At 44.0% G+C, this 26,135-nt stretch overlaps 1 protein-coding gene across 12 annotated transcripts in view; it reads left to right on the plus strand.

Moving 5' to 3' along the window:
* Positions 1-25,834, plus strand: part of PNPLA4 (patatin like phospholipase domain containing 4) — a 181,339-nt gene extending 155,505 nt beyond the window's left edge. For 5 of the 12 annotated variants that reach the window (XM_063955497.1, XM_063955505.1, XM_063955499.1 and 2 more), the window contains 3 exons: positions 14,018-14,170; positions 22,524-22,645; positions 23,931-25,834. In XM_063955497.1, coding sequence (XP_063811567.1) covers positions 14,018-14,170; positions 22,524-22,645; positions 23,931-23,952 — 297 coding nt within the window. In that variant the 3' untranslated portion in view covers positions 23,953-25,834. Of the gene's footprint in view, positions 1-10,265; positions 10,295-10,791; positions 11,695-14,017; positions 14,171-20,624; positions 20,753-22,523; positions 23,649-23,930 lie in introns of those variants that run through there. The other 7 variants (XR_010240052.1, XR_010240098.1, XM_063955503.1 and 4 more) reach the window with 7 other exon arrangements.
* The last annotated feature ends 301 nt before the right edge of the window (positions 25,835-26,135 follow it).

The raw sequence follows: 26,135 nt of genomic DNA on the forward strand, positions 1-26,135 counted from the left end.
GGATGGCTTGGAGCTTTTTTGGTTCCATTCGGAATCCCCGAGGGGAAATAATGTACCCTAAAAAGGATACTTCCGTGACATGAAATTCACACTTCTCCAGCTTGGCATATAAGTGATTTTCACGTAATCTCTTTAGCACCTGACGCACCTGGGTAACATGTTGTTCCACGGAGTCAGAATATATTAAAATATCGTCTAAATAGACCACGACGAATCTTCCCAGAAACTCACGGAGCACATCATTAATGAGATCCTGGAAAACTGCCGGAGCGTTAGATAGGCCGAATGGCATGACCAGATACTCATAGTGGCCCGACTGAGTACTAAATGCCGTTTTCCACTCATCCCCTGACCTGATTCTGATGAGGTTATATGCTCCTCTAAGATCAATCTTAGAAAAAATAACAGCCGAACGTAGCTGATCAAAGAGGACAGAGATCAGCGGCAGAGGGTAAGTATTCTTTACTGAGATTTTATTCAAAGCTCTAAAGTCAATGCAGGGTCTGAGTGAACCATCCTTCTTCTCTACGAAGAAGAAACCTGCACTTAAAGGGGATTTAGATGGCCTGATAAACCCTTTCCCAAGGCTTTCTTTCACATACTCATTCATGGCCACAGTTTCAGGACCAGACAATGCATATAACCTTCCTTTAGGCAACGTGGCACCAGGAATTAACTCAATGGCACAATCATAAGGCCTATGGGGAGGCAAAATATCCGCATTGCCCTTGGAAAACACATCAACAAAATCCTGGTATTCCCCAGGAATATGTGCGGAACTGGCGGCAGCTACTCGGATAGGAAGCGTAATACATTCTTTATCACAGATGGTACCCCATTGTAGGATCTCCCCAGACTGCCAATCAATGACGGGATTATGAAAGGCCAGCCAAGGATGACCCAGAACCACAGGAACTGCTGGACAATGGGTAAGGAAAAACTCAATTTTTTCAGAATGCAGAGCTCCCACCGAGAGCAAAACAGGAGGTGTACATAGAGAAATAACCCCATTGGATAAAGGACTCCCATCTAAACCATGCATGGTGATACACCTACCGAAGGTTAGCTGAGGAATACCTAAGGCCTTGGCCCATGTTAAATCCATAAAGTTTCCTGCAGCTCCACTGTCCACAAAAGCAGAGACCGAGGAACAGAGGCTGCCATAGGAAACTTTAGCAGGAACCAACAGTGAATTATTTGAGGAGATGAGCTGCAGACCAAAGTGAACCCCCTCACAATTCACTTGGTCAGGAAGTTTCCCAACTTGTTTGGACAACTACGGGCAAAATGTCCCTTACCTCCGCAGTATAAACACAGACCATAATTTTGCCTCCTGGTTCTTTCTTCCGGAGACAATTTGGAGAGACCAATCTGCATAGGCTCCTCTATGTCTACAGGAATGGAAGGAACCCAGGGAGAGGACCCGACAGATGCCCCTTTTTCAGCCCTCCGCTCTCTGAGCCGACGATCTATTTTAATAGATAGCTCCATGAGGTTATCGAGGGTCTCAGGAGCGGGATACTGGAGGAGACTGTCTTTTATAGATTCCGATAAGCCGAGGCGAAACTGACTGCGCAGGGCTGGGTCATTCCAGCCACAGTCGTTCGACCAACGGCGAAACTCCGTACAATAATTCTCTGCGGGATTCCTACCCTGTCTAAGAGCACGCAACTGACTTTCTGCGAACGCCTCTCTATCAGGGTCGTCATACAATAGCCCTAAAGATTTTAAAAAGGCGTCTACAGACGATAAGGCCGGATCGTCTGTCTTTAAACCAAAAGCCCAGGTCTGAGGATCCCCCTGAAGTAGAGAAATAATAATCCCAACCCGCTGAGCCTCTGTACCTGAGGTAACTGGTCTTAAACGAAAATACAGTTTGCAAGATTCTTTAAAATAAAAAACTGTTTTCTATCCCCAGAAAAACGGTCAGGCAGATGCATTTTTGGTTCAGGGATGACCCTCGGGGAAGTCCGTAACAGATCTTCCTGTGACCTCACCCGGAGGGACAGATCCTGAACCATCTGAGTAAGTTCCTGAATCTGACTAACAAGAAGCTGGCCAGGGTTTGGCCCAACACCGGTGGGATTCATAAGGCCGACAAAAATCTCCCAACTAAAAATTGAAAAAATTTACTGTAAGTTAAATCTTTTCTTTTGTTGGCCGGTGATAATGTTATGATTCCTGTACTCCAGACCGGAGGAGATCTTATGGCAGGGATCTGAGTACAGGAAAATAAGCTGGTTGTGGGAGCTGGATAGCCTAGTAACCCCTGGCGCCCTAACTCCGTTGTCTCGCCCGTGTTATCAGAAATCCCCTGCGAGACTATGGTTGCTTGAGCCCATGGCAGCCGCGTTCGAAGGGCGGATTATGTCTGCCCAACCCCGATGCCCCCGCAGGTCTTAATGGGAGACAAGGGGAAGTCCGAGACAGGGTGATAACAAGGGGCCCTCTGACTAAGCAACCAGGCCAGGGGTTACAAGCTAACTAACTAAATCAAAAGGTATGTGCGGACTAGCCGCCAGGAAAAAGGACAACCAAGGATCCACTGATCCGACACTCCTATCCGGCACCGCCGGACACCAGAGTGGATCTGTGGAAGCGGAATCCTCCGCAAAGCTCCAGAACACAATTAAACAAAATAATAAACAGAAGCGGACAAGCCGCAACACACGGCTGCGCCGCGACTCACGAACACCACCAGATGTTAAAGGTGCTCGGTCAGACTCCAGGAACAGATGGTAACTTCCGAGTACAGGATCTCTGAGGACAGGAACAACCGAAAAGACCGGGACTGGGAACTCTCTGCAGCAGACACAGGCAAACAGGAAGCTATCACCGGCGTCTGTAAGAAGTCCTGAGGGTGCCTTTATTCAGGCACCCTCCAATCAGGATCCAGACAGGACAATCAAATAGAAATGCCGTGCAGCTTGCATGCTGCACGGCCAGCACATAATCAGGGTAATGAGAATAGACCCAGCAACGGGGAACGCGGCTGAACGTGGCGTCCCCGTTGCTAAGGTCAGAGCGGCTCCGTGCGCCCGGCGTCTTAGCGTTGCCAGGGAGCCGGCGGCTGAACGCGCACGGCGTCCCTGGTTGCTAGGCGCCGGGCCGCACGGCCGAGCGGACCCCGGCGCCTAACATTCAGTCTCTCCTTGCACAAACTGGCTCTGCAGAGGCAAGATGTCGACCTCATCCTCATCCTCCGATTCCTCACCTCTTTCAGTGTGTACATCCCCCTCCTCCTCAGAGTATTAATTCATCCCCAATGGAATCCACCATCACAGGTCCCTGTGTACTTTTTGGAGGCAATTGCTGGTAAAGGTCTTCCCAAAGGAATTTATAATTCATTTTGATGAACATCATCTTCTCCACATTTTGTGGAAGTAACCTCCTACGCCGATCGCTGACAAGGTTACCGGCTGCACTAAACTCTCTTTCGGAGTACACACTGGAGGGGGGGGGGGCAACTTAGGTAAAATAAAGCCAGTTTGTGCAAGGGCATCCAAATTGCCTCTTTTTCCTGCCAGTATACATACGGACTGTCTGACATGCCTACTTGGATGCTGTCACTCATATAATCCTTCACCATTCTTTCAATGGTGACAGAATCATATGCAGTGACCGTAGACATTTTAGTAATCGTTGGCAGGTCCTTCAGTCCGGACCAGATGTCAACACTCGCTCCAGACTGCCCTGCATTACCGCCAGCGGGTGGGCTAGGAAATCCTATCCTTTTCCTCGCAGCCCCAGTTGCGGGAGAAAATGAAGGAGGAGCTGTTGATGGGTCAAGTTCCGCTTGAGTTGACAATTTTCTCACTAGCAGGTCTTTGAACCCCTGCAGACTTGTGTCTGCTGGAAAGAGAGATACAATGTAGGCTTTAAACCTATGATCGAGCACGGTGGCCAAAATGTAGTGCTCTGGTTTCAACAGATTGACCACCCTTGAATCCTGGAAAAGCGAATGAAGGGCTCCATCCACAAGTCCCACATACTTAGCGGAATTGCTCCGTCTTAGCTCCTCCTTCAATTTCTTCAGCTGCTTCTGCAAAAGCCTGATGAGGGGAATGACCTGACTTAAGCTGGCAGTGTCTGAACTGACTTCACGTGTGGCAAGTTCAAAGGGTTGGAGAACCTTGCACAATATGGAAATCATTCTCCACTGCGCTTGAGTCAGGTGCATTACCCCTCCTTTGCCTGTATCGGGATCCGGTCTGAAGATCGACAGTGTCTAGGTCGACAATGTTTAGGTCGACCACTGTAGGTCGACAGTCACTAGGTCAACAGGGTTAGAAGGTCGACATGTTCTAGGTCGACAGGTCAAACGGTCGACATGAGTTTTTTATTAAAATCATTTTTTTTACTTTTTCATACTTAACGATGCCCGAAGCATGACGAGCGAAGTGAGCCATGCGAGGGGACACGGTGCACTAATTGGGGTTCCCGGTCACTCTACAAAGAAAACGACACCAAAAAACATAAACTCATGTCGACCTTTTGACCTGTCGACCTAGAACATGTCGACCTTCTGACCCTGTCAACCTAGTGACTGTCGACCTATAGTGGTCAGCCTAAACATTGTCGACCAAGACACTGTCGATCTAATGATCCACACCCGCCTATATCGTAGGTTGATGTATAGGCTTGAATGGCCTTTTGCTGCTCCTCCATCCTCTGAAGCATATAGAGTGTTGAATTTCACCTCGTTACCACGCAGAGGCGGAACTACCGCCAGTGCAACCAGTGCGTTGCACTGGGGCCCGCCTCTGTCCAGGGGCCCAAAGCATGTAATGAGTCAAACTGACTTATTACATGCCGCTGTGTGCTGCGGGCAACCGCTGCCCGCAGCACACAGCCGCCCGGAGAGGAGAGGAGCGCAGCGGCACGGGGGTAAGGAGGAGAAGGGAGGTGGAGGAGGGAGCCGCATCAGCGCTTTGTTACTGGTGGAGGCACTGCTGCTGCTGCCCCTCTGCTTCACTATAGGCTGTCTTCCAAGAACAGCCTATAGTGAAGCAGAGGGGCAGCAGCAGCGCCTCCACCAATGACACAGCTCTGCTGCAGCTCCCTCCTCCACCTCCCTCCTCCTCCTTCTCTACTGCCCGGGAATCGTCAGAAGCTGCACCGAGGAGTCTGAGCCAGCGGAGAGGTTAAGTATAATTCTTCTTTCTTTCTGTCTCTTTCTTTCTGTCTCTTTCTTTCTTTCTTTCTTTCTTTCTTTCTTTCTTTCTTTCTTTCTTTCTTTCTTTCTTTCTTTCTTTCTTTCTTTCTTTCTTTCTTTCTGTCTTTCTTTCTGTCTTTCTTTCTTTCTGTCTTTCTTTCTGTCTTTCTTTCTGTCTTTCTTGGGACTGCCTGCCGCAATGTGTAAAAATGGGGAATCTGCCTGCCGCAATGTGTAAAAAGGGGGAATCAGCCTGCCGCAATGTGTAAAAAGGGGGAATCTGCCTGCCGTAATGTGTAAAAAGGGGGGCGCTGTTTGCCGTAATGTGTAAAAAGTGCACGCTGTCTGCCGTAATGTGTAAAAAGGGGGAATCTGCCTGCCGTAATGTGTAAAAAGGGGGGCGCTGTCTGCCGTAATGTGTAAAAAGTGCACGCTGTCTGCCGTAATGTGTAAAAAGGGGGACGCTGTCTGCCGTAATGTGTAAAAAAAGTAAACGCTGTCTGCCGTAATGTGTAAAAAGAGGAATCTGTCCGCCGTAAGGTAAAAAAAGGGTCTCTACCTGGTGTAGTGGTGCTACTGTGCGGCGTAATTTGAATAATGGAGACTACTGTGCACCGTTTTATGAATTGGTATTATTTTGTGGCCACACCCCTTCCCCACGAAGCCACGCCACTATGTATTTTTGCGCGCGCCTACGGAGCGCACTGCCCCTTTTTTGCATGTAGGGGTGGGGCTTCGATGCCGTTTCTTGCACACAGTGCTAAAATGTCTAGTTACGGCACTGTTGCTGGGCCCACTGCTCGCTAGTTCCGCCACTGTTACCACCTCTTGCTTCAGGTGATGGCGGGGCAGGTTCAGGAGTGTTTGCTGGCGCTCCAGTCTGCGGCATGCGGTGGCTAAATGTCGAAGGTAGCCCGCAATTTTTCGGGCCACTGACAGCATCTCCTGCACGCCCCTGTCATTTTTCAAAACATTCTGCACCACCAAATTAATTGTATGTGCAAAACATGGGACGTGCTGGAATTTGCCCAGATGTAATGCACGCACAATATTAGTGGCATTGTCCGATATCACAAATCCCCAGGAGAGACTACTTGGGGTAAGCTATTGTGCGATGATGTCCCTCAGTTTCCGTAAGAGGTTGTCGGCGATGTGCCTCTTACGGAAAGCGGTGATACATAGCGTAGCCTGCCTTGGAACGAATTGGCGTTTGTGAGATGCTGCTACTGGTGCCGCTGCTGTTGTTGCTGTACATCTACCCAGTGGGCTGTCACAGTCATATAGTCCTTAGTCTGCCCTGTTCCACTTGTCCACATGTCCGTGGACAGTGGGTACAACTGCAATTTTTAGGACACTGAGGACACTTTTTCTGACGTCTCTGTACATTCTTGGTATCGCCTGCCCAGTGAAGTGGAACCTAGATGGGTTTTGGTACCGGGGACACACTATCTCCATCAATTCTCTAAGTCCAGTGAACTAATGGCGGATATTGGTTCTTGATCTTTCCCTATTTTATCCTCCAAAAGTTTTGTTCTCCATTAGTTTTTAGGAGTTATATAACAATATGCGGTACAGGAGAGCGTACCTCTACACCACACAGGGCAAACCCTGTGAAAATTATTTGGATTAAATATTAATAACCCCTTTATTTGGAGTAAATAATATACAGCACAGGACAGCACCACTGAACTTATATGGCAGCACCACTGGACTGGAATTATATGGCAGTATCACTGGATTTATATGCCAGTACCACTGAAAGTATACAGCAGCATCACTGGAATTATACGGCAGTACCCCTGGACTTATTCGGCAGTACCACTGGACTGGATTTATACGGCAGTATCACTGGACTTATACACCAGTACCACTGGAATTATATGGCAGTATCACTGAAATTATACGGCAGTATCACTGTACTTATATGACAGTACCACTGGACTGGATTTATACGACAGTACCACTGGATTTATACAGCAGTACCACTGGATTTATACGGCAGTACCACTGGACATATACGGCAGTATCACGGGACATATACGGCAGTACCACTGGACATATGCGGCAGTATCGTTGGAATTATATGGCAGTACTGCTGGACATATACGGCAGTACCACTGAACATATACAGCAGCACAGGGACACCACCACTGGACTGATGCAGAACAACACAGTACCACTGCAATGGACTGGACTTATACAGCAGCACTGGACATGTGGCAGCAGAGGACACCACCACTGTGACTGGACTGATGCAGCTCAAGACACTACCACTGCACTGATGCAGGACAACACAGCACCACTGCAATGGACTGGACTTATACAGCAGCACTGGACATGTGGCAGCAGAGGACACCACCACTGTGACTGGACTGATGCAGCACAAGACACTACCACTGTACTGATGCAGGACACTAAGGATGGACACACATCATCTCACTACACACTCCAATGCCGAAGAGAAAATGGCGGCGACGCGCGGCTCCTTATATGGTATCCAAACCCAGCGAGAATCCAACATGATGACGTTTTGCCTCGTTCTGGTTTCCGAGTCAGGCGGGAAAACCCGAGCCTGACTCGGATCCGGGCTCGGGTAGTGAAGTTCGGGGGGTTCGGTTCTCAGGGAACTGAACCCGCTCATCTCTAGTTGTGATGTTACCTATGTTCTGACTGTGGTGTTCCAATGTTTGTTAAAAAAAAAAAAAAAATAATTATAAAATAGTTTTGGATACATTTTAAATGCATGTTCTTGACCTAATTCAATCATAAAAAAAACATTTACCCCGTCTCGTGTGGGTTCCCTCTGGGTGCTCTGGTTTTCTACCACAATCCAAAAATATACTGGTTCAGTATGTTAATTGACTTTCATCAAAATTAACCCTAGCGTGATTGTGTGTGCGTGTACATGTGATAGGGAATATAAATTGTAAGGTCCACTGGGGAAGGTACATTACTGATGTGAATGGTTAAATATTTTATGTGCTGCAAAATGTGTGCGCCATATAAATTACTGGTAATAATAAGTGACCATTTCTGAGCGTTTTTTGGGGAACAAAAATCCAGTTAAATGGTTAATATCTGTATTTTGCTGCTAGTTTCTCCTTTACAGTAATGGTCCAGTGAAAAATGTATCCAATATTTAAGGGAGAGAAAATGGAAAAGTTGTACATAGAAACCAATCAGCTATGAGCTACCATTAATCTAGTACACAGGTTCTCAAACTCTGTCCTCAGGACCCCACACAGTGCATGTTTTGCAGGTCTCCTCACATAATTGCAAGTGAAATAATTAGCTCCACCTGTGGACCTTTTAAAGTGTCAGAGAGTAATTAATACACCTGTGCGCTAGCTGGGTTACCTGCAAAACATGCACTGTGTGGGGTCCTGAGGACTGAGTTTGAGAACCACTGATCTAGTACATTATTGTACTATTTTTATATATATATATATATTTATTTATTTTTTATTAGAATGGCATCTCCTGGATATTTTATGTTGAATACACAATGTAATTACTGACCGACCTGACGATTTTGCTACCAATTGAGAACACATGTAATATATATATATATATATATATATATATATATATATATATATATATATATATATATATACAGTGCCTAGCTAAAGTATTCACCCTCCTTGGCTTTTTAAGTACTGACTTTAGGGGTGTGAATAGTTATGCACGGTGAAGTTTTCTGTTATTTTGTCATATTTGTTTGCTTCAGAATTAAAAAAAAACAAAACAAAAAAACCTCTTCAAAGTTGTAGGCATGTTCTTTGAATGAAATGATGCAAACCTTCAAATAATCCATTTTAATTCCAGGTTGTGAGGCAACAAAACATGAAAAATGCGAAGGGGGTGAATACTTTAGCAAGGCACTGTACAACCCAGGGCAATAACTAGAGGTTGGCCAGGATGGCAGTGGCACCCACCAGGGTTGCTGGACAAAGGTGGTAGTGGGAAAATCCATCTTGGTCATAGAGGTGAAACTACAGCAAACTTCTTGGCCTGACAATCGATGGTCCATCTCTCAGAGGAGTCACAGTGCCATGCTATTCTAAATGCTGCAGGTGGTCCACTTCTCCCTCCACCTTTGATGGCTTGCATGGCAATAACAGGGCATCAGGGCTGACGTTACTGCAGCATTCGTACAGGCTGAAATCGGCAATTATATAAAAATAATATGGGGGGGCGCAGTCTGCATATGATATGAATTGTGGACACTGTGTGTTAGCATGTGAATTGGGGGAATGCACAGTGTGGCATATAATGTGAATTGGAGCATGCACAGTGTGTCATATAATGTGAATTGGAACATGCACTGTGTGGCATATTATGTGAATTGGAACATGCACAGTGTGGCATATTATGTGAATTGGAACATGCACAGTGTGGCATATAATGTGAATTGGAGCATGCAGTGTGGCATATAACGTGAATTGGAAAATGCACAGTGTGGCATATAATGTTAATTGGGGCATGCACAGTGTGGCATATAACGTGACTTGGAACATGCATATAATGTGAATTGAGGGATTATGCAGTGTCAAGTCCATTCTATGGTGGAGATTCAAATGTTTGAAAGTCGGTTGGGTGTCAGTTTTTTCCGGTCTATTAGATAGGAAAAAACAGACTCCCAACTGACTTTTCAAACATTTGAATCTCCCCTATGTGTCCTTGCTTTAGTGGAGACCAGCCTAGGCATTCCAACGTTGGGGCTAATTCAAAAATGTCTGTGTCTTGTAGGAATGAGGGGGGAGGGGGGCTAGACTGCACATCCTAATTTCAAATATGAGAGGTGCTACCATGCTGAGACTTGTAGTACCACACAGATAGAAGAGAAATTGCAGGCATTCACACTAAGCACTGCTAATAATAATTAAAATAAACTGCAATTTAACAGCAAAAATTAGGCGCTTAGCATAATTTTTGGACAAAAACGCCTTATTTTTGCTCTGTTATGCTTGAAATTAGGGTGTGCAGTCTAGCAACCCTCCATATTCTATATTGTGTACTTGAAGGCGGTAACTCAGTCAGCTTAACTAGTACTCCTCCCACCTGCCCTATGTGTTTTTAATTAGGAATGTGTTCTTTGCATTTGCAGACTGCATATTGAAACGGACACTATGACTGGTGAGACCTTGATACATTTATAGTACTATATGTCAGTATTAGGGACGGGTTTGAGGCTAGGCTGCTTTGGGGCATCATATTATAACACCTTTATCTAGCACTTTTAGCACTTATTTTGTTTTTTACTAATGTAACACTTCTCAACACCCTAATTATGTCCTTTCACCTATGTAACACTCTCAACACATAGCTGCTCCCTTTTACTAATGTAACATTTTTCATACTTTCTGCTACTTTTCAGTAATGTGATGCCTTGGAATGGTTGGCCTGTTTTGACGTGGGGTCCCATGCCATGGTCTCTAGCCTTAGAAGGCTAGGAACTCACCTGATGATGAGGTTACCTGGACGCAGTGGATGGGCCCATATTTTGTGGCGGAAAAATATGCTACACACGTCCGTTTTGCTCTGTTTAATTGCATAGTTTATTATTATTATTATTATTATTAGTAGTAGTGCTTAGGATGTGCGCCTGCAATTTATCTTCTTTCTAATTGTAGGCATGAGTCAGGTGATGGTGAAGTGCAACAAGTTGACAGTTTATTTGGAAGATCGAGGATCCTGCAATACTTTTTGCCATACTGTACATAATTAAGTAAAAGATGGTGGAGAATATGGATTTGGAATACCTAAATGGAGGCTTTTCCTCAACTAATGCTAGAAAAGTGATTTTATTTTCTGGGCAGGGTGGGGGCAGCAAGTCATTCACTTTGCCAGAGACACCCAGACTTCTAGTTATGGCACTGATGCACATTAAACAATTAATTGTTCTTATCCGAACAGTATGTTTGTTCAGAGGATTGTGCTACCAATTGTGTCTCTGTACGGGTGTGGTATGGAAGGTCGACAGGGTCTCTAGGTCGACATGGTCCAGGTCGACTGGTCAAAAGGTCGACATGAGTTTGTTTTTTGGGTGTCGTTTTCTCTGTACAGTGACCGGGAACCCCAATTAGTGCACCGTATCCCCTCGCAGCTTCGGGCAAGGTGCCTTGCTCTGCTGCCGCTGCGCTCGGCACAGGTTACCGTTCCCAATTGTAGTCCGCGTGGATCGCTATGTATGAAAAAGTAAAAAAAAGAAAAGAAAAGAATTGTAAAAAACTCATGTTGACCTTTTGACCCGTCGACCCAGAGGCCCTGTCTACCTATTTACTGTCGACCAATAGTGGTCGACCTAGTAACTGTTGACCTAGAGACCGGATCCCCTCTGTACACACTATCAGATTGTCTGTACACACTACAGATTACTAGAGATGTGCGCTGACCCCCGTGTTTTGGTTTTGAATCTGGATTCATCTTTGTGTTCTAGTTTTGCAAAACCACCCTCACATGCTTTGGTTTTTGATTTGTATTTATTAAATTATTGATTAAAAAAAGCTACAATCATGTAATTTGGGCCTTTTTTTTTTTTGTTCTTACAATATTATTAACCTCAAAATTTAAATTTGTCTGTTTTAAAAAGTGACACCTCTACCTCTAACTCATTTATTCAACATTGTAAAATATTTAGATTTCAGGTGCACTTTCTTAAACTTTCTGTACCTAGGACCACCTTTAGTAACTGTTGAAGTACTATCATGACTGGCAGCATTCACAGCATTAGTACAGTGCCTGCAGACATTTTTTTTTACAGTGCAGTAGGTAATAGTGGCTGAACATTATTTTTTAAGCATAGTGCCTGAACAACAACAACAAATTTGTATTTTTCATTATCCCTGGGTATTTTTCATTCCCAGGGGTTCCACCAGTTTTCAGTGTAAGCCTTTTTAAATGGGAAGGGATGTTTTGTTTTTTGTTCCTTCCCCCTAGCAGGTAGATCCCATACATAGTGTCCTTGCTTTAGTGGAGACCAGCCTAGGCATTCCAACGTTGGGGCAAATTCAAAAATGTTAACGTAGGATCATGTTGCATCATGCTTTCAGTGTACAGAGCTAATTTTACTTTATTCAACAGAGATGGCATACACAAATGAATGTTCCCCTGTAGAGGAAGCCCAGATATGTTGTGTGGTATCACATTGTAACATTAAAATACACAGAGTGCAGTCCTCCTATTATAGTCGGAACTAGACCCAGCTCGATTAGCACATTATTTATTTATTTATTTATTTATTTATTTATTTATTTATTACCAGTTATTTATATAGCGCACACATATTCTGCAGCGCTTTACAGAGATTATTTGGCCATTCACATCAGTCCCTGCCCCAGTGGCGCATAAAATCTATGGCCCTCATTCCGAGTTGATCGGTCGCAAGGCGAATTTAGCAGAGTTACACACGCTAAGCCGCCGCCTACTGGGAGTGTATCATAGCATCTTAAAATTGCGACCGATGTATTCGCAATATTGAGAGCACAAACTACTTAGCAGTTTTAGAGTAGCTCCAGACTTACTCTGCCTGTGCGATCAGTTCAGTGCTTGTCGTTCCTGGTTTGACGTCACAAACACACCCAGCGTTCGCCCAACCACTCCCCCGTTTCTCCGGCCACTCCTGCGTTTTTTCCGGAAACGGTAGCGTTTTCAGCCACACGCCCATAAAACGCCGTGTTTCCGCCCAGTAACACCCATTTCCTGTCAATCACATTACGTTCGCCGGAGCGATGAGAAAGCCGTGAGTAAAAATACTTTCTTCATAGCAAAGATACTTGGCGCAGTCGCAGTGCGAATATTGCGCATGCGCACTAAGCGGAATTTCACTGCGATGCGATGAAAAATACCGAGCGAACGACTCGGAATGAGGGCCTATATTCCCTACCACATGTACACACTCACACATTCATGCTTGGGTTAATTTTGTTGGGATCCAATTAACCTACCAGTATATTTTTGGATTGTGGGAGGAAACCGGAGAACCCAGAGGAATCCCACACAAGTATGGGGAGAATATACAAACTCTGCACAGTTAGAGTCATGGTGGGAATCAAACCCATTACACCATCCATACTGCCCAAGTATGAGCTTTTACATTGTACATACATAAGTATTTGAGCCTTTACATTGGTGGTGAAAAACCAGAGTTGGTACTATTCCATATTTGCATAGTTCATACCATCCACCTGGGGATCCAAGTATATCAGTGTGTTAAAAAATTGTAAGTTAAAACTAAAACACATTTCTTAAAATAAACTTTAAACAAGACTCTCAAAAACCCTCTTTTACAATAAGAAGTAATTTTATTATGGAAACCAGTAGGTATTCTCATTTCTTGATCCAGAGGTTATTTTTAATTTTAAAAAAACCTGTAAAACACAATGAAACGGAAAAGGCTCTGTTCACAGAATGAATACCTTTAATTGATTGGGAGGCTCAATAACCTCTATGCCAATCCCAAACAGCCATCATGGGAAACCATTTTAATTGAGTGGGGAAGGCTTAACTTGGTCAAATCAGTTTATAATCGTGCTTGTTGTGAACAGTTTGTGTTTTATTTTTAGATAGTTCCCTTTGGAATATGATGGTTCAAAAGAAGATTTTATTTTATAATGAAGATGAGAGTGTTTGTGGGCAGTATTTTATTCCAATAAAAATAACCAAATGTGACCCTTGGGTGTGTGGTTTTGTTTGATTGTTTAATTTTAACTGCTGTCATTTATACAGGAGTTCTAATTACTGTATCGTAAGAAAACAACATTACTGTATGCTATTTTGGTTTAGATGGTTAGGAAAACCTTGTGGAACCATATATTCGAAAATAAAAGCCTTCAAAATCTAAATTTTGTCTTTTGGCAGAAATGGTTTGATGGGGGATTCACAAATGGTCTTCCTCTCCTGCCCACTGGACGCACTGTTACTGTATCTCCATTCTGTGGTCGGCAAGATATCTGCCCAGAGGATAAAGGACATGTTGACCTGTATTTTAATATAGCGATGCAAGATGTACTGGTAATGTTTTGTTTTTTTATGCATACTGCTGACACTGTATATGTATTACTATCAATAATTATGCTGAAAATTACCATTCTAATAGCATAAGGGGATAATAAAATCCTGTATTTTATAAACAAAAAAATATTTTACAGCTATTGCTGATCTACAGTACATGTCTCTGCATGCCTGGACCCCTGACCTAAACACTGTGCTACCAAGTAGAGCATGAGAAAAGTGAAACAATATTTTAAAATTATTCTGCGCAGGTTAATGTAACCTTGATATTCAACATATCTGTGTTACAGCTTGCAGGATAGATAGATAGATAGATAGATAGATTCACAGACAAACACACACACACACACACACACACACACACACACACACACACACACATAGAAGATCCAGGACCCGGACAGGATCCCGGCACTCAAAATACTGACGGCAGAATCCCAATACTACTCGGAATGCCGGCGCGGGGATCCGGACATTGATCACTATCCTGGCACCGGGATCCCGACAATGCTTACACAGCCCGCTGGAGAGGTAAGTGTGTGTGTGGGGGGAGAAGTAAGTTAGGTGTAGACTGCGGGGAGAGGATTAGGGTTAAGCTGCAAGGGTGAGAGTGAAGGTTAGGGTTAGTCTACAGGTAGGGAGGGGTTAGGCATCCCCAGGCACCCCCAGGGAGGGTTAGGCTGCAGGGAAGAGAGGGCTAGGTTAAGGCTGCAGGGAGGGAAGATTACTGTTTGGCACCACTGGGGAGGGTAAGGCTGTTGGAAGGGGGATTAGGTTCAGGCAGCAGGAGAGGTGGGTTAGGGATCAGGGTTAGTTAATTTGTGTCTGCTGGTATTTTAAACATTGGGATGCCGTTGTCGATATTTTGACAGCCGGCATCCCAACCGTCTGGATCTCAATACTATCCCGAAGAGAATGTGTCGGCATTCCAGCAGTCGAGATCCCGGCGCAGGTATGCTGGTCTCCGGGATCCTGGCCGTCGGCATACTGAAGACCACCCTTTGAAATAAACAAAATTGGAAACCAATAATAAAAAAATCTTAATACATCTAAAAATACTAATGCAGCACACTGAACGCAGGCAGACACATGCACTGAAACTAACACACAGACGCACGCACACATAAATTCATACTCATTATCCGCCCACCATAATAAACACCTGCCATTTAGACCCAAGACATAAAAGATAACCAGAGCTACTAAACATGTAGCCCTTATTATAAGCAAACACAAGGGGGTTTCCAGTTGCCCAGAAACATCCCTTGCCCAGTCAATTGCTGAAATCAGAACCACAGCAGCAGTAGTATATAATATAAATTCACAACCATGTCTGTTGTGTAAGCTGATCTGAACGCTTCATTAGCACATGAGGACAGAGAGACCTTAGAGCAGCTTCCAGTAAGAAATCTTACCATATAGTGAGAGCATGTATGCTTAGAAAGCTCAGTTCTGTCTACTGGGTAGAGTATGTGTGCATATTTATTATGAGTGTTTCTATTTTCTGCAGCGGTGTACACTGATATTCCACAGGGAATAACATCGGGGTGTAGAGTCGGTTCTTGATCTGAGGCACCAACAGGCTAAAGCTTTGACTGTTCCCAGGATGCATTGCACCGCCTCCTGTATAGCCCTGCCTCCAGGGACTTCGAGCTCAGTTCGTAAGTTGGTGCCTGCATAGCAGGTCACTAACAGGGGTGCTGCGCTAGGCAGCCCTGAAAAGAGCTTTTTAAGAAGATTTCAAGGGCCGCAGCACTTTCTATGTCATTCTGACATGCTGTGCTGTGGCCCCATCACCTCCCCCAGCAGTGCTGCATACTCCCACGGCCTGGTTCTCAGGTACTTGTAGCAGAGGCGCACCAGACTTCAGGCACACACCACTGACTTTCTCCTGGATCGCATGGCTGCACATTAGGGAGGAGGTAAGAGGGTCCCCCAGGTGGGACCCGCCAAAAATCGCAGTCCGGTTGCGGTCCCAGGAGGCGGACCGCACTGCTGGCGTGGACACTGTACTGCACAGGGATACCACTATATCCACCAGGGCAGGGAGCACAGGTCGGATTTACTAAAATCCATTTAATATAGGCTCCATAGTACTCGGTGGTGAGGACCAGCATAGGGGATAAGACGCTGACCTGTAGCCCCTCCCCCAGCTCCAGGGAGCCATCTACTGCTGGTGTTCCCACCCTGGAGCTGCATTTCTCTCACCCTCACTCCCTGACAGAGATTTTGGCGCCATCTTCACTACTAGCTGGGCTGATCTCCGGGACTGCAGGGCTCTGTCTCCACTGTAAAGCCGCCTGTCTCATCAGCGCTGTGCATTTACAGTCACTTAAGTATTCTACATGTCATTTTAGACAGTGTTAGTTAAGAACAAGTATACTGCTATCTGAATATTTAGTACAAGTATTCTGTGATATACATCAAGTATTTACTGTGCATTATTATATCTATACTTGTACATACAGTATTTATATGTAGTTTTACTAGTCCAGTGCAGTTTTATTGTTTGTATGTAATAACTTCTGCATTGCACATGTGACTGAGTGTGCCTGCAGCTGTTGTGTGGAATTCCATTCTTCTGTATCACATATTGCTATCACTATATTCTATACCCTGAGGGTCTAAGTGGGTCAGGGTCCCAGACAGATAGATAGATAGAGAGAGATTTTTTATATATATATATTATATATATATATATATATATATATATATATATATATATAGTGTTACACAGAATATACGATGGGTATTTTTACTGTGTTTCAGTCACCTCCTGCCACTTAAATCCTCTGTTCTGTGTACTGTGTTTACTGTCACATAACATAGGGGGTTATTTGCAGGTATTGTGTTTGTCTGGCTTTATTGTACTGTTACGCCGTAAGGCTACATTCATTATAATGTCTGCTACACATGGCGGGAAATCCGCGGACGCTTCTGCATTCTGCAGTTCTGGCACCACGGATTTACCTGAGGGGGAAGTTTTAGCTGCCGGTTCAGGTGCTGAGTGCCATACACCCAGTCAACCTGCAGCACCTGTGGCCAATCAGGACCCAACCTGGGCAGCGTTCTCAAGTCTGCTGACTACACTGATTACACTCGGTAGTGTTCATTCCCGGAGTCCTTAACTGGGAAGCGGATTTCCTCAGTCATCAGGACGTTCACACCGGAGAGTGGAATCTTCATCTGGAAGTCTATCAACTCCTAGTGGACAAGTTGGGCCTACTAGACATAGACCTGATGGCGTCTCAACACAATCACAAGGTTCTGGTCTTCGGATCAAGGACAAGGGATCCTCAAGCAGCGTTCGTGGATGCACAGGCAATTCCATGGAACTGTCAACTGCCATACGTGTTCCCTCCAGTGTCACTCCTGCCCAGGGTACTTCGGAAGTTCAAGCAAGAATAAGGAATACTAATTCTAGTCGCTCCAGTATGGCCCAGGCGGCATTGGTTCTCAGACCTGCAGATTATCTCGATAGCGCGTCCTCTTCTACTTCCTCAAAGCACAGACCTCCTCGTTTAGGGCCCTTGTGTCTATCCAGACCTGGGCAGACTGGCTTTGATGGCTTGGCTCTTGAATCTTCACTCCTGAGGGCCAAGGGATTCTCTGAGGCGGTTATTCAAACTATGTTGAAGGCCCGCAAACCGGCTTCTGCACGGATTTATTACAATGTCTAGAATTCTTACTTCACATGGTGTGCTGCTAAGAATTATGATGCCTATTCATTCAGAACTACTAGGCTTTGGTAATTTCTGCAACAAGGCCTAGATTTAGGCCTTCGTCTGGCCTCCGTCATGGTTCATTTATCTGCCTTGTCAGTGTGGTTTCAAAGGAAAATTGCGTCTATTCCTGATGTTCATACTTTCACTCAGGGTGTTTTAAGGATTCAGCCTCCCTATGTCCCTCCTGTGGATCCATGGGATCTGTCTGTCATCTTAAATGCCCTGCAAGAGTCTCCATTTGAACCTCTTGAGTCTGTGGATCTTAAATGTCTTACACTTAAGGTCGTGTTTTTATTGGCTATTGCCTCTGATAGGAGGGTGTCGGACTTAGGTGCTTTGTCCTGTCGTCAACCCTTTCTGATTTTTCACAGTGACCGGGCAGTTCTTAGAACTCGCCATGGTTACCTACCTAAGATGGTATAATCTTTTCATCTTAACCAAGAGATTGTGGTTCCGGCCTGTATCTCTTCTGTTTTGTCCTCCAAAGAGCGGTCTTTGGATGTGGTACGGGCTCTCCATATTTATGTAAAGAGGACTGCCTTCCTCAGGAGGTCAGATACCCTTTTTGTACTTTTTGGTTTTCACAAACGTGGCTGGCCTGCGAATAAACAGACCTTGGCCAGATGGATTAGAATGGTGATTGCACAAGCCTGTGCGCAGGCTGGTCTCCCAGCTCCTGCTGCTATCAAATCCCATTCTACTCTGTCTGTTGGACCTTCTTGGGTGGCCCGCCGAGGCGCGTCCGCTGAACAGTTGTGCAAGGCGGCTACGTGGTACTCAGCGAACAGGTTCATTAGGTTTTATGCCTTTGATAATTCCGCCTCCCAGGATGCTTCTTTTGGATGCCGGGTTCTTATACCCGCCACAGTGCGTCTCCTCCCATGAGGAACTGCTTTAGGACATCCCCGATGTTATTCCCTGTGGAATACCAGTGTACCCCGCTGCAGAAAAGGAGATTTAAGGTAGACTTTCCATAGTAAAATCTCTTTTTGCGCGGTACACTGGATTCCACAGGGCGCCCACACTGACACACTTAGCTTCTTTGGGTTTGTATGGCATTAGCCGCTGGTCCCTTCTCCTGTCGTGAGAATGTGGTTCTATGTGACTAACATCTGCTGTCTCTTTTACCTGCTACTGCATTGGACTGGTTAACGAAACTGAGCTCCAGTGCCTGGAGGCGGGGCCAGAGGCGGAACTACTGCCAGTGCAACCAGTGCGTTGCACTGGGGCCCGCCTCTGTCCAGGGGCCCAAAGCATGTAATGAGTCAAACTGACTCATTACATGCCGCTGTGTGCTGCGGGAAACCGCTGCCCGCAGCGCACAGCCGCCCGGAGAGGAGAGGAGCAGCGGCACGGGGGAAGGAGGAGGAGGGAGGTGGAGGTGGGAGCCGCAGCAGCGCTTTGTTACTGGTGGAGGCGCTGCTGCTGCTGCCCCTCTGCTTCACTATAGGCTGTCTTCCGAGAACAACCTATAGTGAAGCAGAGGGGCAGCAGCAGCAGCGCCTCCACCAATAACACAGCGCTGCTGCGGCTCCCTCCTCCACCTCCCTCCTCCTCCTTCTCTACTGCCCGGGAATCGTCAAGCTGCACCGAGGAGCCTGAGCCAGCGGAGAGGGTAAGTATATTTCTTTCTTTCTTTTCTTTCTTTCTTTCTTTCTTTCTTTCTTTCTTTCTTTCTTTCTTTCTTTCTTTCGCCGCTATGTGTAAATGGGGGAATCTGCCTGCCGCAATGTGTAAATGGGGGAATCTGCCTGCCGCAATGTGTAAATGGGGGAATCTGCCTGCCGCAATGTGTAAAAAGGGGGAATCTGCCTGCCGTAATGTGTAAAAAGGGGGAATCTGCCTGCCGTAATGTGTAAAAAGGGGGACGCTGTCTGCCGTAATGTGTAAAAAGGGGCATGCTGTCTGCCGTAATGTGTAAAAAGGGGCACGCTGTCTGCCGTAATGTGTAAAAAGAGGACGCTATCTGCCGTAATGTGTAAAAAGAGGACGCTGTCTGCCGTAAGGTGTAAAAGGGTCTCTACCTGGTGTAGTGGTGCTACTGTGCGGCGTAATTTGAATAATAGAGACTACTGTGCACCGTTTTATGAATTGGTATTATTTTGTTGCCACACCTCTTCCCCACGAAGCCACGCCACTATGTATTTTTGTGCGCGCCTACGGCGCGCACTGCCCCTGTTTTGCATGCAGGGGTGGGGCTCCGATGCCGTTTCTTGCACACACTGCTAAAATGTCTACTTACGGCACTGTTGCTAGGTATCCATTTCTCTGGCCCTGAGCAGGTCCCCCTCACCAGATCCTCTCCAGGGGTGAGGGGGTGGACTTGGATGGAATGGGGGGGGGGTCCCAAAGCATTTTGCCGCACCTGGGCCCACCGTTTGCTTGTTCCGCCACTGGGCGGGGCTATAGAGGAGGCAGTGCAATGCATCCTGGGAACAGTCAAAGCTTTAGCCTGTTGGCGCCTCGGATCAAGATCCAACTCTACACCCCAATGTTATTCCTTGTGAAAACCAGTGTACCTCGCAGAAAGATATTTAACTATGGTAAGTCTATCATAAATCTCCTTTTTTCTTAACTACTTATGTTATTAATATAAGATACATGTTTGATACAAAAAGTTTGGTTTTTAGTCTCTCTCCACTACAGCCTATACTATAACCCATATATACTGTTATTTATTAATACATACAATATCTAGTGTATAAGGAGATTAATGTTTACATGTCCAGGGCTGTTGCTAAGGTTAATCTACCACTCTACCGACGCCAGCGCTCTGCAGAGAAACATGGATAGTGGAATACTTCTACAACAGAATTTCTCTGGTTTTCTGTGCTCCTGGAAACCACCGATGCTGCTGGTAAATAGAATATAGGAAGGCGCCTTACTCCAAAATGCAAGTTTCAAAAGAAGAGGTTAAACCATCCACCTATGCTTAATGATTTCTTTAGCAGTTTACATATACCTCCACCATGTGGTGACTTTAGGTTGATAAAACCCTTTGTGTTATATGTCAGCTCCCATGGGAGGCCAGAGAGAACACACTTACTTTCAAGTTCTGTCTCGCGATCCCGTAACAGTTTCTTTTAGATGAAACACAGTAACCGCTACAAGCCGATAGCAACACAATGACCACTTCAGGCTGATAGGAAATACACTTATTTTGGTTTCTCTCTCGAGTACACATCAAAGGTTTCTTTCACATCAGGGCTTGAAGGAATAAATAGATTATCCTCACCACTATGAAATAGGATAAGGTTTTAATTCGAGTAAAATCACAATAGCACAGATTAGAAGAATGTCCGTCTAAAATGCATCTAATACCAGCAGACACATATACAGGATCTGGCGATGAACAAGAGAGTCCAGATTCACCCTGCAGAAGTTACCCGGCTGTTGTCTTCATCCAGTCTTTTGTAAAATGTGTCCGGTGCTGTAGTTTATGTAGCAGCAGTGGAATGGTGACCTCATATAGAAAAAAAAAGCATTCAGTTCAGACATGCTGGCCCTACTCCCGCATCTGTTGGCTTACTGTTATTGCTTTTCCTGTATACTGTATATGTGAATTTGTTACATACACTGCATTTTATTCGGGTTGGGTTCGAAATGCTGGCAGTTTGGTTGCCGGCGGTCCTAATACCAAACGCAGCATCCCGACAGGGGGAAGGTAAGTGTACTTGCCTTCCTCCAATGAGCCCCTGACCCTCCCTTCCCGCAGCCTAAAGCTAACCCTGCCTATCCCCCCCGCAGCCTAACCTTAACCCTCCCCGGGGGTGCCTAAACCTAACCCCCCCTTCCCACAGCTTAAACTTAACCCTCCAACCCCCGCAGCCTAACCCTCCCCAGTGGTGCCTAAACCTAACCCCCCTCCCCACAGCCTAAACCTAATACGTCCCTTCCCGCAGCCTAACCCTCCCTCCACAGGCTAAACCTAACCTCCCCCACCCCCGTGGCTTACCTCTTTGGTGGCTCGGCAGTGTCTCGTTCGGGATCCTGGGTGTCAGAATGGCAGCACCATGATTGTGATCCCAGTCGGGATGCCAACGCCGGAATTCTGAACTGTGTCGGGAATCTGCCAGCACCGGGATCCTGACAGGATCCCCTTTGTACAGTATGAGGCAGACTATAGCATGTTATATGCTAGTTATGCTGTCTTCAAGTGCTGGCCACACTTGCTATAAATTCTCCATTTGTCCCTGCTTATCCTGAGTGAAATGTGTAGAATTTTGGCTGATTTCACAGCGACAGCATGTATAAGTATCACATACAGTGTATCTTTTATCTGTATATAATTTATGTAGCAAAAATAAATGTATGTATTGTTTCATTCAAATATTTGCTGTATACTGTAGCAGGGGTGGGCAGTACAGTAAGTGGCTTTCCTGTTGCTGTTTAACCATACATTCCAGCATGCCCTGCCACAGTTTTAGCATGCCCTGATGGCAAAACTGTAACAGGGCTTGATGGGATGTGTACTGCCACAAAAGCTGGAGAGACGTTTTTTGCCCACCCCTGCTTTGTGAATGTTGATTAAATTTTATACGCACAACAAATTATAAAAAATTATAATATATGAGTGATTAGATAAAAATACTATTTTTTTATTTGTACTCATTTAAACTTCTGCACAGCTATCACCAGCCAATTTTGAAAGACTCCGTCAAGCATTGTTTCCACCAAGCCACGCCAAAATGGAGTCCATTTTTCAAGATGGATTTGAAGATGCTGTGAAATTTTTACGATCCGAGAACTGGTATGAATAAAGCAAAGACTGTTGTAATAGCTGTTAAATTAAGCAACACATTTTTTATTAAGAGATGAGATTACTTTTTTTTCTCTCTCTTGATGTTCATGTTGGAAACATCATTAATCCATTGCAAATGTATTAAGTTCAAGTGCAGTCTTCAGAAAAGTTCTTTATGTTGTTGATGTGTCAAAGTGATGAAGAATCAAGTTAATAAAAGGTGGAGGCGTAAGTGAAAACCGTGCCTAATAAGAAAGTGAAGTACATTGTTATACAGTTCCGTGATTGTAATCTTATGAAGTAAAGTATACAGATGTGTCCTTCCTCATCTTGTGTGCCGCGTGCATACGCATCGTGGGTGGATTATTTGTGCGTGCGACTCACCTATGGATAGTGGGAGCGTACGCAGTGCACCCACACTGCCGTAAGCACACTAGTCGTTGCAATTGGCCCACAATTGCTGTGGCTATTAGCAATGATGACCAGGGACTCATCTGTATTTAAATATTCAGTAAGCAACTCATTAAATCCAAAGGAATGTTAATTTTTATTTTTTTTATAATTATATGCACATTTTGATTGTGAATAGTAGCTTGCTGTTCTTAGTTGTATTATGTGGTAAATATTGTTTCTCTATGAAAGCTTTTTATATATTGTAAGCTGATTGCCAAGAGACTAAAGGTGCGTACACATGGTGTGATGTGCATAGCACCTGACATTGACTATGTGATGTGGCTGGATCCTGGCCCCACCGATATAGTCAATGTTGGGCTGCCTGCACAGTCTATTTTTTCTTGCGATGTCGATACCGCGGGACTGCGCATCAGCATCGCAAGCTGTATACACGGTGCAATATGCACTATATTTTCCTGCGATATGGACTATATAGTCCATATCGCAAGGAAAAACACACCATGTGTATGCACCTTGAGGTGAATGCATGTGTAATATTCTTTGTCTATTACGTTCTATAAAACATCATACAGTAAGTGTGATTAAATAATTCTGCTTACTTTGTTTATATCGCACTTGTTTTTGAGCATATACAGTATAACTTGCAAACTGCTGAGGTCTATGTAGTTCAGTGCATGGTATATTATTTTGAAAGTTGGGTCAGACCATGTTGAAGCAATATCCTATAAGCGAGCAGAGACCATTCAACATACAACAAATTACAGATATTCACAGCACAGATTTCCCATTTCTGCAAAAAAAAAAAAAAAATTATTAAGATTTTTCTACTTTAAGGTAAGATCGTGAATGCCTGCTTTTTGATACTTTTTACTGATTTTAGGAACTCAGTGGACAGGATTTAAAACCACTAGTATTTTTTTTAAAGCTGACCAGTCCAGTTTTGCTGAAAACCAAACATACGCCAACCTTCTGGTTCTGAATCAAATCGGGTCCCAGCTTGTATCTCTTTGGGGTTCCGAGTTCCGCAAGTTCGAATCTTGGATTTCAAAGACAAATCTTGTATGTTTTTGATTTGCATGTAAGTCCTTTCCTTGTGATTTCAGGTTTCAAAATGTACTGGAAATGTCTTGATATTAATGTTTTTGATGTTAATAATACTGTGGGAACAAAAACAGGTCAGATGCACACACTTTTAGTTGTTTTTATCAATTTCTAAAGAAATCCAGATCAAAAACTCAAACACTGCAAGAATTTTTGCGCAAATCCTGTTTTTGCAATTTTTGAAATTGAGTAGGTGCAAATTAAAAAATCGCAAAAACAGGATTTGCGCAAAAATTCTTACAGTGAAAATGGGGAAATCAGCCTGTACCCCCAAAAATGCCAAATTAACATAGGATTACAGTATAGAAGTGTATTAAAGGTCATATTAAATATATTTGGGGTATTAAATTGTGTCAAATGGCTGTTACTTTTTTTAAATGGGAAAATAATGATCAGAGCAATTTTTTTCAGCAAAATAAGTATACATTTGGGTCATTTTAGGAGACTTGGGGGAAAAAAAGTGGAAAAAGACTGACTACTCTCACCTGCAAGCCTTAAAACATTTGTCCCAATATACCTGTCACATACTTGGAATCCCAAATTCCGTCACTTTGTAATTTTTTACCCCAAAAATTACATTATTGGCCAGTTAAAAATAATTCAAAGTGCCTACATAGTCATTAGTGGGGGAAAGGGGGGTTGTGTGCAAGGCTTCTGAGCCAAATCACAACATTTTTACCTTGAAATAGAGATATTCCCCAATGTTGCACCTGCTCAGATTAGGTGAAGTGAAATTTACGGTTAAATTATCTTTCACGATTTGCACTAAAATCAGTTTTTCAAGCAATAAAACAGATTATTGCAGCTAATTGAATACTCCCTATGTGTAATTGGAAATCCGCACATATGCATAGAAATATACAATTGAAAATACTCCCCTGGTGGGCAAAATTATACCCAATAGTAATTTCATTTTTAAAGTGAGAATTATAATTAAACATTAAAATACTCACACAGGCAATCAAAATCCCATTATTTTTCTTTCATAGCCTTTTAAAGTATATTTTAAGGTTCAATTTAAGCAAAAAAGGGACATGATAACTCATCTGCCTTAGGTTGATAATGCTAATTAAACACACTTTTTTTTTTTTTTTTTTGCACCAAAATAATTAAGTACAGTATTACATAAAGGAATGTATAATGAACTCTCGGAGTTGAGCAAGATTGCTAAAACATTTTTTTCCAGAATCTCTATATTTCAATTGACAAAGGGTCAAATTTCAAAGTGATACTTGGATCAGGCACTGAGATGTGATTTTTTTTTTTTCCAGATACACCTCAGAATAAATGGAGCTTCAGGAGTGCCATTTCCCAGCAATTTTTCTAAGCTTTGACACCCTATATCTCGAAAACTATGAGGTCTAGAGCAGAAAAATTTGTCTTGGTTTAGTAGCTCTCTGGTAGTATCAAGTGTACAAAGTTTCATGAAAATTTTAGTTGGTGGGTGTCATGCCTGGGTGAACTGGCATGGAATGACCCACTAATGATTTAGAACCAAAACCAAAAGGCAGGGACCTGCGCACATCTCTAGTATTTATACAAAACAAACAGCACTCACTCTGACATGGATATTGTTCTGCTTTCTTCTGTAATAGTGTATTGTGCAAAGGTTACTTTTTTAATTATTTAAATAAGTTCTAATTATATTATGTCAGAATCAAATAAAGTCAACTGCAATACAAATTTGTTCTATTTTTTTTTTTAAGTAGATTAATCAAAATGAGAGCTTTAAGGTATAAGGGGATGGAGGGAAGTCTGATGTAGTAAGCTCAAAGGAGGTTGATGAAATACTGCTCTCTTAGGGCACGGCATAATACACCAAGAAATGTAAATTAAGGAGTCCATCTATATATGTCTAGTATGCCATGGGGCATTACTTGTGGAGGAAATGGAGAAGTTTTGATTAGCCATTTCTTAAAATTTCTAATATATTCTGTGAGTGGTTACCAAACTCAGTCCACAAGGAGTGCTAATGATCCAGGTT

This window comes from Pseudophryne corroboree, chromosome 2 (genome assembly GCF_028390025.1).
Source record: "Pseudophryne corroboree isolate aPseCor3 chromosome 2, aPseCor3.hap2, whole genome shotgun sequence".
NCBI classification, from domain to species: Eukaryota; Metazoa; Chordata; class Amphibia; order Anura; family Myobatrachidae; genus Pseudophryne; species Pseudophryne corroboree.